A 12,889-nucleotide genomic window follows, 5' to 3' on the forward strand; every position below is an offset into this window, starting at 1 on the left:
AAGAAGGTCCTTCTGTGATACAAAAGATTCAGTTGTACATCAGCTCACCAAACCCTTGTTCTTCTCACAAGGGTGAAAAGCAGGGGTGCGTTCCGCTGGCCCTGCTATTTAAGAAAAAGGGACAGTTCAACATATGGTTGAAATGAAAAATAAATGCTCATACTACAAATAAAGCTGATGTCTCTCCACACTTTGGATTTCTTTACTGCTGAGACTGGAAGGAACAGCCCCACATCTCTTTGGGGATTTGTTTATATGCATATTTTTTTCACACATAATTTCATATTCTTCTCACTCCCAAGTGTAAGTCAAAGAATACAGCTCACCACCCTTACTGTGGGAGCTGAGCCTTCAACCCATCTACTCAGAGTCTACCTGGGGCCATCCTCCACCTTCCTCACCCTACAGGAGGCAAGCCCATACTGAGTCACAAGTCACTAGAGCACACCAGCAGCTGGGGTGACTCTGACTATGTAATTTGACTTCTGAGGATGTATTTATTGGGACTATTAGTACACATCACTTTTTAATGAGAAAGATGTCTTGTCAAGTCAGACTGGGGAAGTCTCAGGTTGACAGACTGAACTGTGGGGTCCGATTGTCATGTTGTTTGTTCACTACCTAAAGAGCAGAGCAGGACAGACCCGTGTGTAAGCTCTGATGTCAGGTAACAACATGCAACGTGCACAGCTTTCCTCATCTTTTTTTGCTGCATGCTTTCTGGTTATATGTAAGACTGAGAAGGCCTTTCCAAAGAACACAGTGTACAGGGGTGCTGGGAAGTCTTGAGCTCCAGAGATGGGGCCAGTCTATAACCAAGCCTTTCACTTGTACAGAATGCTTTGCACTTTTCTTTCATCCACCTTTCTGCTCGCTCAGAAAACATAAGCAGCAATAAATTGGACTATTTTGATATTGCAGTATTCAGTTGCACTGCCTGACTGAACCACATGATGGCACCACAAGATAACTCATGGCTTTAGGATTCAGCTAGCTTGTGGTAGGGTTCTGAAGGAGCCTCCAGCTATTGGGGGTGGGGAAAGACATGCGTACTTGGGAATTCCTAGTCAAGTTATATTTTCTTAACTAAGAAATGGAAATTCTAAGCTGGAAAGCTGTGTACATGTACCCTGGATATAAAATCAAGGTGTCCAACAGTGGCCTACTGAAGTATGATGGCTTCAGAGGCGAGGCATGGCTTTGGGTGTAACCCCTAAAGAAAGCGGAGGAGTCAGCTAGGTACTGAGATAAAAGAACAACAGGAGCAGAGAAGAGCAGCGAGGCATGAGGCATTTTCAGGGACTGCAAGGAATTTGGTATAGTCCAAAAGAAAATTAGTCCAAGCACTAGGCATGTTCTCGAACATAAGCTCAAGAAGATAGTCGTATCACCTCCAGTCTCAGTGCTGAGAGCAGCTCAAGGTATACAGGGCAGTGAAAATTTACTGACGAAGTGTAGACCAAAGGCAGTATGGAATGGCAATTCAGATACACAGCACCAAACAGTACTAAGGACCTTTTCACTGAACCAGCATTTTAAATATTCTGAAGCTTAAGCAAGATCATCTGCCTCAAGAAAGCAAACCTACTGATCTAGCTGTGAAGGGTTTTAAAGGAATATGTGAAGTTTATGGAAAAAGTAAATTAATCTTTTATGTCAAAAGCTATCAAAGTAAATAAATGCCCAAGAAGCAATAATTAATCCATCCTACCTATTCAGGAAAGGATTATGAGACAAATCAAAAATATATCTATACTTTTGCATAAAGTTTTCAAAGCAATAAAACTTAAAAGTCACTCAAACCCAGCAAGTCACCATTCCAAGTTTTGCCCCCTCAGAAACAAGCTGACCCTGCCGGCCACAGCTGTGGGCAAGTATCCTGACTTCCAAATTTAGAATCTCAAACTGGGAATAATTAGGTAGGCCATAAGGCAAAAGCTGATGATGCTATGTCTGTGCTCGGCTTATTGAACAGAACAGTCCCAGGAGATCACAATTTGGTATGTTGTTCTCCTCTTATCCACTGGAGTAGATTGCTTAGACTATGGTCTTCACAGAGCATGTGCTGTGGAGTTCTGATGCAGGGCAGGAAAGGCACTACAACCGGATGCCACGGCAGGTGGGAAGAAGGATGCCCGAAGACACATGGCAGACATGAAAGAATCAAACTTCACCTGGCAGAGCCAGCTAGGAACTAAATATCCTTTTCAAACCTAAAAATGATCAGACCTTTCCATTTTGAACAAGGTTCTACCTGTGGCATCTAATCTTGTTAATGTGCCCTTCTCTGGATTCACTTGGTCCCTCCCAGCTTCCCCATCTTTCTTCTGGCCCAGCAAAGTAAAGAGCAAGGGAAAGCCAACTCCAGGGAAGTTTCAGCATTAGACTGACAATAGTCAGCACACAGATGTTTGCTTTGTTTTCTTTCTTTTCCAAGGGTGTGTGTGTGTATGTGTGCGATGTATGTACTTGTTAGATGGCTGTGTTTTCATGAATCTCTCTTTGATCACTTTCCACCTTTATTTTTTTTAGGACATTAAAAAAACATATATTTTTGGGACTTGTTGAGCTTGAAGCTGGCCAACAGGCTTCAGGAACCTGCTTTTCTTTCCTTCTTTCTCCAGGGCTGGGGTTAGAGGCATAGTACAGCTTTCCTTCACACTGACTGAGCTCTCCCTCCAGCTTGTACACATTCTTAAGGCAAAGGCTGTGGCACTCTGAGTTTAGAGAAACTTCACTTCTTCCTCCCAAGCACATGGCTACCTCAACACATACACGACAGCTGTGCTGCCTACAGTCCTCTCCTTACAGACCATGAGTCTTTCCATAGAAGCCTTGTGATTAACTCAGTGTTACAAGACTCTTCGGGTGACTACTGATCCTACAAAGAACCTGCCTTCAAACATACGGAATGTGTATGTTAGTATTTACAGGAAAAAAAGGGAAAACTGAAACTATACAACCCCCAATCTAATAATTTATTTGAATGTATCCTAGAAGATGTTTAGATACTTGGGATACAACCATGTAAAAAACAGATCCTGATTTTACAGAGGAATGTGGGCAGAGTATTGATGATAGAGACTTTTTCTGCAATTAGGCTTAGATAAGGTCATATATAAGCAATGTACTGACAGAAAGGACAGAAGCTAGCCCGCAGATGTCTGATTGCAGAGCCTTGTAAACTGAGGGACAGCTGAGGGTGGAAATCAAAGCACCATGGGTCATAAAACTCAAGAGTTATAATCTGAAGACAAGAGAAACTTTGGTGGAATTTTAAGCAGGGAAGTGAAATGACTAGATTTTGCTTTATCAACTCTGGCTACAGTGAGCAGACACTAGGGCTTATCAGTAAAGATAGCAGTAGTGGGGTGTTCTAGTTAGTGATACGATTGCTGTGTTAAACACCATGGCCATAAGTAACTTGGGAGAAAATGGTTTATTTCAGCTTACAGTTATAGTTGGTCCACCATCTGGGAAAGTCAGACTAGGAAACCAAACAGGCAAGAACCTGAAGTCAGGAACTGAAGCATAAGCCATGGAAGAACATTGCTTATTGGCTTGCTTCTCATCATTTGCTCAGCCTGTTTTCTTATAGCTCCATCCACTGTGAGGTGCCCTCCCTCCCTGACCCTTTCAATTAAGAAAGTGCTCTATAGGCTAATCTGGTGGGGGCATTTTCTCAACTGAGGTTCCTTCTTCCCAAATGACTCTAGTGGAGTCACAGAGAAAGCTGATTATCTAGCACAGGAGGCCAAAGAGAGAGATGGTCCAGAGTAAGATACAATGGCACCTGAGATTAAAGTAGTGGCAGTGATATCATGAGATGTAGCCAGACTGGACACATCTTCAGAATAGACTTGATTCAGTACTCAGTGATCTGATGGACTGCAGACCTTCAGCCTTGGAGTTATAGAAGCCTGGATCAGTAAATTCCCTATACTTTCTCTACCTGCTGAAATGTATAGCACTGTTGCTATAGGGGTCACTGTACTCGTTTTCTTGTTTACTGCCTGCCTTTCTTGCTACCATATTCTCAACTACCATACCAAAAACTACACATACACACATATATATCACATCACATTATTCATCTCATTTGCCTTCAGGAGTCAGAAATTAAGAATCAAAGCCACAGAGAAATTTTGCACAGGTTAGTTGACCACTGAGGGGTGACAGCAGAATTCATAATATTGGTCTATTGATGCTGGGCTTAGTGTCTGTTCCTCACTATCTCTAAGCACACAGGCAATGAGGTCTGCACAAAACTAGACTGGACCAAGGGAGTACTGAAGTCTCCATGCTTTCATCTTGACTATGGCTTTGAGATGACAGAAATCCAGATGGGTTATCTCTTCATATGGCAAGTTTGTGAAGAAAGCATATAGGGTGTTAAATTTAAGGTAAACTATCTAAGGAAGTAGGATATTTGCATGTTTTAAGGAGCCTCCCCACTGATGGCTTACTAGTGCAACAGAAAGAGACTCCTGTCTTCCCATGTGACAGCCTAAGAAGGACACAGCAGTATATCCCTTCTGTTGTGGTCAGAAAAGCATAAACTGAATCTAACTACAAGCATGTGTCAGATAAGCCCTAAATGAGGGATGCTAAGACAGAAGAGTGGGGAGGAGTGTTCCAAATTGTCAGTGGCATAAAAGAGCTACAGAGTCTAGATTGAAAGAAACACAAGAAATAGGAGAATGGAATACCAGATTCTAGACCTAATGCTTTGCTGGAGAATAAAACATTACTGTAAAGATGGCTGGGAACATAGCTCAGTGGCAGAGCACTTGTCTAGAGGTTCTACAGTCAATCCCCAGCACCAAAAAACAAAAGGAAACTGTAAAAAGAGTTACAGAAGTGGGTGTGGTGATGCATGCTGGAATGCATCATCCCAGCATTCCAGAGGCAAAGGCAGGAGGACTGAGTTCAAGGCCAGCCTGGGCTACATAGTGAGACCTTATGTCAAAAAAAGTAAAAAGTTAAAAAAAAAAAAAAGAATAAATGAATAAGAGAGCAGGTAAAGCACTGAGCATGGATGATCTAATCAATAACACTATCTCAGCATTCAACCTCACACTGTTAACGCTATTGCAGTTATCTAAGAACATACTTTTCAGACATGCACTAACAAATCTGAAGCAAAGTGAAAGAACACACGCAACTTCCTCTCCAAGGCCTTGCTAATGGCTCTAGATGGAGTCAGACAAAAACAAAGAAGAAAGCTGGGCAAATGGATGAGGCTGCTCTTCCTTGTACTGTCTCTATGCCTACGACTGGTTTTGTTTTCTTTTTTGCTTTTTGAGACAAGGTTTCTCTGTATGGCCCTGGGCATCCTGAAATTTGCTTTGTAGACCAGGCTAGCCTTGAACTCAGAGATCAACCTGCTTTCCAAGTGCTGGAGTTAAATAAAGTGTCTGCTACCACTGCCTACCTCAACGGTTTTTTTTTTTTGGTTTTGTTTTGTAAATAGCTTTAAAATTATCTCTAAATAAAAATGACTTAGGAAGGAAACCAAGAGGGCTGTGGGAGCTGGGCTAATAAGCCCAGCTATTCCTCACTTACTCATCATTTACTGATTCCTAGAGAGCACAGGGCAGCTAGGGCCCATTCCCCTCACTTAGATTTCATGTGAGTTTTGTTCTTTGAAGGATGTATGCGTAAGTTCCCTTTGATCCTCCCCATAGGTCTTCAGTTGTTGGGGGAGGGGGGGTGGACATTAGCAACATTGACGTAGTAAACAGCTTTGTTCAGGAACACATTGCAACCTGGGAGTGTTGGTGTATGGCTTTTACCCAGCAGGCAGGAGGCAGAGGCAGGTACTTTGTAAGTTCAAGGCCAGCCTGGTCTGTACTGTAATATACTCTCTCAAGAAAATAAACAAACAAAAAGCCACTTGGTGAGCAGGCCCAGCATAGCAGACAGAGGTATGTGAGGCTCAGGGAAGAAGAAGGAAAATCATAATCCAATGTCTAAGGCCTGAGATATGGACTCAGGAAAGATGAATTGGAACCCAAGCCTTGAAGATGGACTGTCTTCCAGTGCTCAGGGACAAAAGGGGCTTGGAGGCAATGTGAAACAGTCCTGAAGAGGTGGTGTGGGGTGGTTTCTAGTCATATCAGATTCCTATCATGCAGAGAATCCAAGGAAACTAGCTTTGAGGAAACAGGCATGAAAATGAGTCATGGCTACTTCACAGGGCAGAGCATGCAGAGGACAATCCACAGTTCACTCTAGCCTAAACATAAATAAGTAGCAATGTGTGGTCTGAATTCAATACTAAGCTTCAGGTATAGCCACTGAGGCCAGTGAGAGAAGCCACCAGTACTGATCTGTGTGTTAACGAGGTTACTTGATCTGTGTGTTAATGAGATGACTGACCCAAGAAACATGGGATGGAATAGAAGGTGGAGCAAACTACTCAATCCCCCAGTCCATAATCTGGAATGCAGAACCACCCCGCCCCCAGAGAAAAGCAGTTAAATTTCAGCTCACCCTGGCCTGTCTCCTCTACTCAGTACCCTGGGATTTATTTTCACAGTAGGACAGCCACATTTTTCTTCATAAATATGAATTTTCCTTTTCTTAGTAAAATTCATTCTAAGTTTAGACCTCAAGTGAATCTTAGTAAGAAAGACAATGTTGGATGAAATTAAATAATTTAAAATTTACTAATGGAAACGGTACAAGCTCATCAAAATAAAATATTTCAGAAGGCAAATACTAATGTGCTTTGGGATGGTTTCTAGTCATATCAGGTTAATCCAAGAAAACTACCTTTGAGGAAAACAGCTGTGCAAATGAGAGAAGGGACAGTCTCGGATACTACCAGGACTGCTTTCTGTGTTCACACGGCAATGCTAGCTACTTCATGGCACTAAAACACAGGCAGTTTGCAGCCACAGCCTCCAGGGTACCTTCCAGTGGGCCTTTAGAGTTCCTACTGAGCTTCACTGGGCCTTAAAATGACTAAAATAACAGATTCACCAGAAAGACAACAGTGTAACACTGAGTGGCACAGGAGCCTTACCTACTACCAGTGTTACCTGGCTTCCTTGTTACCAAAATCCAATCTAAGGGGGATTCCTGGTATCATCATAGGCATAAAGTACAAGATTCTACAAAACTCTGTCTTCTTAGAAGTAGCCTATAAATACACAGAGCTGAAAATTAAACAATACCAAGTAAGTGGTCAGTAAATACTCCTAGGAAGTAAGCTAAAAGGGCTTGGTAGATGCAGGCTTTTCGTGGACCCTAAAGATGAGGGCACATTTACCCATGTGATGGGTGACTTAGCTCTAATACTACTGAAAAGAAAAAGACTTAGAAAATACAGCTTGATAACCCTTAGCCCCATCTTGATTATCTCTACATGTATAAACTAGAGTGGTCAGGAGCAGCCTAGCACTTTCTGGCTTCATTTTTTCCAGCACACAATGGGTTCAGTAGCCTAGGGGTAGGAACAAGTGCTCTAATAGCAAACAGCCTGGATTTGAGTCCCAAATCAACCTGGGAAAATGGGTTAACTGTCTGAACCCTAATCCCCATACTGTGCCATGTGAAAAGAGCCTAAGGTACTACAGTAAGTGATCTGACACAGAAGACCAAACACTGAAAGATTCTATTCACAGGATGGACTAAGAACAGGTAACTGTGGGGAAGGGAAAAGAGAAGGGAAAGTTAGCATTTAATGGTGGGGCCTCCTCAGTTTGGGGAGGCCAAGGAAAGTTCCAGAAGAATGGCGGCGGTGACTGTCCAACAGTGAGTACACTCATGCCCCTGAGCTGCATGCAGATATCCACAACGTAAGTTCTGTGCTACATATTTTTCTACCACAATTTAAAAAGAGTCAGATTGTCTCAAAAAAAAACTGTGAGCATTTATAATAATGATGCTTCAACTGTTTACATTTAGTTCTAGTTTAGATATCTTAATTATAAATTTGAGGGGCTAATTTTTAAAAATCTAGACCTAAGAGCATGAGGGAAAAGAAACCAAGTCTCTAAGGGAGTGCTCACGTCACAATCGCTTACTGAAGAATGTGATTTTCTTTCGTTGCCAAGACAGCAACTGTTGCTGTGGAAACCACACAAAACCAGGGATACTTAACTGAAACAAACTCCACTTACCTGCACAAAGATGCCCTTGCTCTTATACTCCTCATGGAGGCACTGAGAGAAGAAATCTACAAAGGCCTGGGAGGGAGGTGGGGGTGAGAAAGAAAACACATCTATTACATCAGTCTGCCTGGAGTGTAGCCATGGAAACAACAAAATAATAAATTAACCATTTAACACTACTGTTTCTAGTCATTCCTTTCACTTCAAATCAGAAGAGATAAAAAACACTTTAAAACCTCAGGAGGCTTTTCTGCTACAAATGACATTATCTTACCAAAAATAACATTTGCCAATTTTTGACTTAATGAGAAAAGCCTCCTCCAAATTATTTTCCAAAGAAAAGGAAAAAAATGTTTTTTTCATTATGTAACAAAGGATTTAATTTCACTTTCTATTTGTCACTCCAAGAGAAACCCAAAATGAATTCTGTGCAGTTCTGTTTTGCTGCTGGGTCCTGTGAGCTCGGGCTGAGAAGTGAGGGTAAGAGCCCATCTGATAATGAAATCGCCTGGAAACCATGTGGCCGGTTTTCCAATGCAGACTAGTATCAGGCTTAAAATGCCAAGTTCAATGACAACCCAATTAAGGTCTCCACTGGCAAGACCTCCATGGAGACTTCCAGATATTGAAATTCTAACACAAGATGTTGATTAAACATATGTTTCAGCCATCAAGAAAGCAGGTAGATCAGGGGGCTGTGGGGCTATGCAGGACTCACAAGACAGTAATGACTGAGTTTTCTCAGTGAAAAGGCATGTTTTGCACTTTTCCTTCTCTGACATACTATATGTTCCTATTATGTATTATGATTTAGTTTTTTCCCCCTAAAGGCTTGCTTAATTTCAACAACTAAAATGGTCATTCTTCAGAAATGTTTCCATACCTCAGTAATGTAACTGAAGTTGGAGTGACTGGCCCAAAGACAAGAGAAGATTCAGTCTGAATTACTATCCTAGCAGTAATGTGAGGACGTGAATAACAGTGTTGTATGATGACATAGAATCCTGGAAAATTCCTGTCACCCTCTAGACATGACCGTGTCTGAGAATTCTAGATAAGGTGGTAGACATTCACTCTCCATCTGTCTATTTCTTGTCTGCTGAGTATGTCTGTGGTACTGCCAGTATGTACTTCCTTGCTATGTGAAGGTCATGTTCATGTTAGCAACATTCCTACCTTAGGCTCATTAGTATCAGGTTCTAAACAACTGGGTGGAATGGCTTAGGTTAGGTCTCTATGGAAAGCATCAAACTACCAGGGACCAAAAAATCAGACCTTCAGTGGCTGTGACACACTGGCACTCCACTTGTAAATCATTTCCATCTGTGACACTGCAGAAACCCATGTGGGCCACCTACCTGCCCTCAGTTGGCTACAAACTACCAAGCATGGCATTTCAACAAAGTTAATTCCCAGATTGAAAATAACCCCTCTGTCTCATGTTGACATAATTTACTGCAGTGCCCGTCACCTTGGTTGCAGAGTAGATTGTCAACAGTGGAACCGGGAACATGCCACTGGAAGAGGAGATGTTGAGAATCACGCCTTTAGATCTGGAATTTAAAACACATCACATAAACTGAGGGAAATCGTATGCATACTTGCTTGTGAACTCCAGTCAAGATAGAAACAGAGCAATAGAGCTGCTGATCTAACATGCATCTCCCTGCCTCTCATGAGCATTTGGTGTGTCTGGCCAGTGAATGAAGCATAATTCAATGAACTAAAAATAGCTCTTCTTTACGATGAGCTCATTTTCCAGTCTTAGTAATCCAATGCATGACTGGATCAGCTAGATAGTCTCCTTTAGTTGTCTCTGTACTTTCTAGGTTCTTCTGTGGACATAACATCAGAAATCCCTATTTAGATGGTAGGGATATTTCAGTGGTAGAATGCTTGCCTAGTATGTGCAAGGCACTGCAGTCAATGTCTGCAGAGCAAAAGCCAACTAACCTTGCCCCCCCCACATCTGCTCTGACTCATCATCCCACCGTCCACTCCAACAGCATGTGTAAACACTTCCCTCTCAACAGTCCTGAGCCTCTAGACATCAGAGCCCACCTTTGTTCACATGCAGTCAAGTCTTTCATAAACCTTTATAGCAATGGGTACCATCCTTATAATGTCCCTGGGTTGTGAGTATTTAGGCAAAGAATTGACTTGAAAATGACATAAGTCTGTACTTCATTAACTATTAAACTGCCAAAAGACAAAGTGCAACTTTTTCCTGTGACTTTTAGAGATTAATGAAAGTTAAGTCAGAGAATTACCAGAGATTTCTGCTTCCACAAATAAATATAAACCAGTTTGTGAAAAACAATGCCCAAGTTTTAGCAAGCATACAGAGGTTCAGCAAGGTGTGGAATTGTGACTTTAGAAATACGAAAACTAGGTACCACCTTGTTCTCAAATTCGTGCTTCTCAAGGCACACTATTACTTTTTCTTTTTTAATAGCACTGGGAATGGTTTTGCACCAGGCAAGTGCTCTCTCTACTACTGACCTACACCTCAGCCCAGCCCTCCTTCCCAAACACTAAAATCTGGCCCTGGCCCAGGCACCTCTGGTTCACTCCTCAGCCTCCTCTCCTTCCGCACATTCTGTCATCATTCTCTTTCTGGATTTCTATTCTTAAGTCCTGTTTTGTTTTGTTTGTTTGTCACTATTCAGGGGAGGAACCCAGAACCTCTTTATGTACAACAGCACAGGAAACATGACTAAAGGCATATGAGTTATTTTAGACATAAATCTGAAAAGAAACAGCACTCTCTGGCCATCATTCCATCCGTCAGCCTTTAGGTGAGATGCCTACTGCAGCCATCAAAGGGAAGTCTAGGCCCCCTGCTTCATGGCTATCACAGGAGTCTAGTTATTTGTTTATAGCATAGGTCCTTATTAGTAACACACACTTTCCTAAGCAGTGAAACCCACTAACATCTTGGTGATCAAAATAAAATTTCAAAATTAAAAATGATACTAAGAAATTTTAAAGTTAGAAGTGGATAACATTAGTTACATCATCCTTATATTGTTATTTTTTTTCTAAGGAAAAAAATAATAATTTTTATCAGGCATTAGAACCCAGCCCTTTTATATATATATTTAAAAAAGGTAAATTAGCAATAAACACCTAGTCATTTCATCTTCTACACCTATAAAAATTTCTTTGATGAAAGTGAAACAGAACTATCTTTTATTACAATCAAAGAGTGTTCCTTTGGTGAAAACTGAATAAAAACCACATCAAAAAAATTATCATTTTAGGGTGCTGAAAATATTCCCCAATTAAACTGTACTGACAGCTGTCCAGCTCTAAATATGCTGAAAATGACTGAACTGCACAATTTAGACAGGTGTGTAGTTTACAGCACGGAAAATAAGCTAACAAATCTGTAAAATACAAGAACAATCTGTTTTTATTAGAATATACAGCTTTTGGGGCACTCAACAGCCTATTAGAACACCCAATGGGGTGGATGCACAGGGCTGTGGCTACTCCAGCAAACCAAGCTTCCTGAGGAGCAAGTCCAACCTCACAATCACTCCACACTAACCTTTAGCCAGGAGCTGCTCTACAGTCAAGTGTAAGGACAGAGAGAGCCTGTCTAAGGTAGATGCAGGCGATGCTGTCCCTGAAGCTGCAGCCTACCACTACTGCTTAGAGCCAGACTCTGTTCCATGACAATCTTGCTAGCTGGAGTGGCTGCATATGCCCTTGAACAAAAGTCACATTTTTCTTTCTGTTACTCACAAATGAAATATAAAGTTGAAGGTAAAGGTTAAAGTTTAGTGCTATGACTTCAACAGAGGAAAAGTCACTGAAAGATAATAAAAGCTCTTATCTCATTTTACAAAATAATATTGACAATCCAACATGTCAAAATGATGCAGTCATTCTAGGAGCTGGAGAAGTTGCACACTGGTTGTTCTTACAAAGACCACACAGCAGCTCAGAGCTATCTGTAACTCCAGTGCTAAAGAATCAATGGCTTTTCTGGCTACATGAGGTGTGCAGGCTTACATACAGGAGGCGTATCCTTACAGATAAATTATAAATAAATAAGAATCCAAAAGAAGAAAAAGAGAGAAGAAAAAAATTACTAGTAGATAGAGCTATGAAGTCAAAACTATTAAGTACTTTATAAAAAACAAAGTATATTTCAAGATACATCAAAACATAAAATTTAAGGTACCCAGAATCAGAGGTGAGGAGGACCCAACATCCAGAGTAACTGGGACCAGCAGGACCAGGCACACAGGAACTCCACCAGCCAAGTGGCTCTGGTTTCTTCCCATCTCTCTGGGCTGGTGTCCTGGTCAGACCTTGGGCGCAAGCTCCGCAGTCACTCCCAAAACACCCAGAGGAAGGCCCACAACCAGGTGCTCTAACAAGCCCAGGATCACAGGATCACAGAGAAAGCTTGACTCTGAGGAGTTCTGATACAACCAGGATCACAGGAAGGACAGGTTCCAGTCAGATTTAGCAAGGGCAGGTAGCACTAGAGATAACCAGATGGAGGGGCGGGGGGTTGGGAGGGCAAGCAAGCGTAAGAAAATAAACAACACAAACCAAGGTCATTTGCCACCACCAGAACACAATTCTTCCACCATAGCAAGTCCTGGACACACCATTACACCAGAAAAGCAAGATTCAGATATAAAATCACCTCTCATGGTGATGATACAGGACTTTAAAAAAGACATAAATAGCATCTTCAAAGAAATACAGGAGAACACAGGTAAACAGCTAGAAGCCCTTCAAGAGGAAAC

The 12,889-nt window shown here is 41.7% G+C and overlaps 1 protein-coding gene across 1 annotated transcript in view; it reads right to left on the reverse strand.

The window, feature by feature from the left end:
- Positions 1-12,889, reverse strand: part of Hsd17b12 (hydroxysteroid 17-beta dehydrogenase 12) — a 138,040-nt gene that overhangs the window by 2,412 nt on the left and 122,739 nt on the right. Inside the window, exons 8-9 of the mRNA XM_031371118.1 lie at positions 9,592-9,673; positions 8,130-8,195 (exon numbers count right to left, since the gene is read on the reverse strand). Of these exons, the coding sequence (XP_031226978.1) occupies positions 8,130-8,195; positions 9,592-9,673 (148 nt within the window). The remainder of the gene's footprint in view (positions 1-8,129; positions 8,196-9,591; positions 9,674-12,889) is intronic.

The sequence above is a fragment of the Mastomys coucha genome, unplaced genomic scaffold (genome assembly GCF_008632895.1).
Source record: "Mastomys coucha isolate ucsf_1 unplaced genomic scaffold, UCSF_Mcou_1 pScaffold15, whole genome shotgun sequence".
Classification (NCBI taxonomy): Eukaryota; Metazoa; Chordata; class Mammalia; order Rodentia; family Muridae; genus Mastomys; species Mastomys coucha.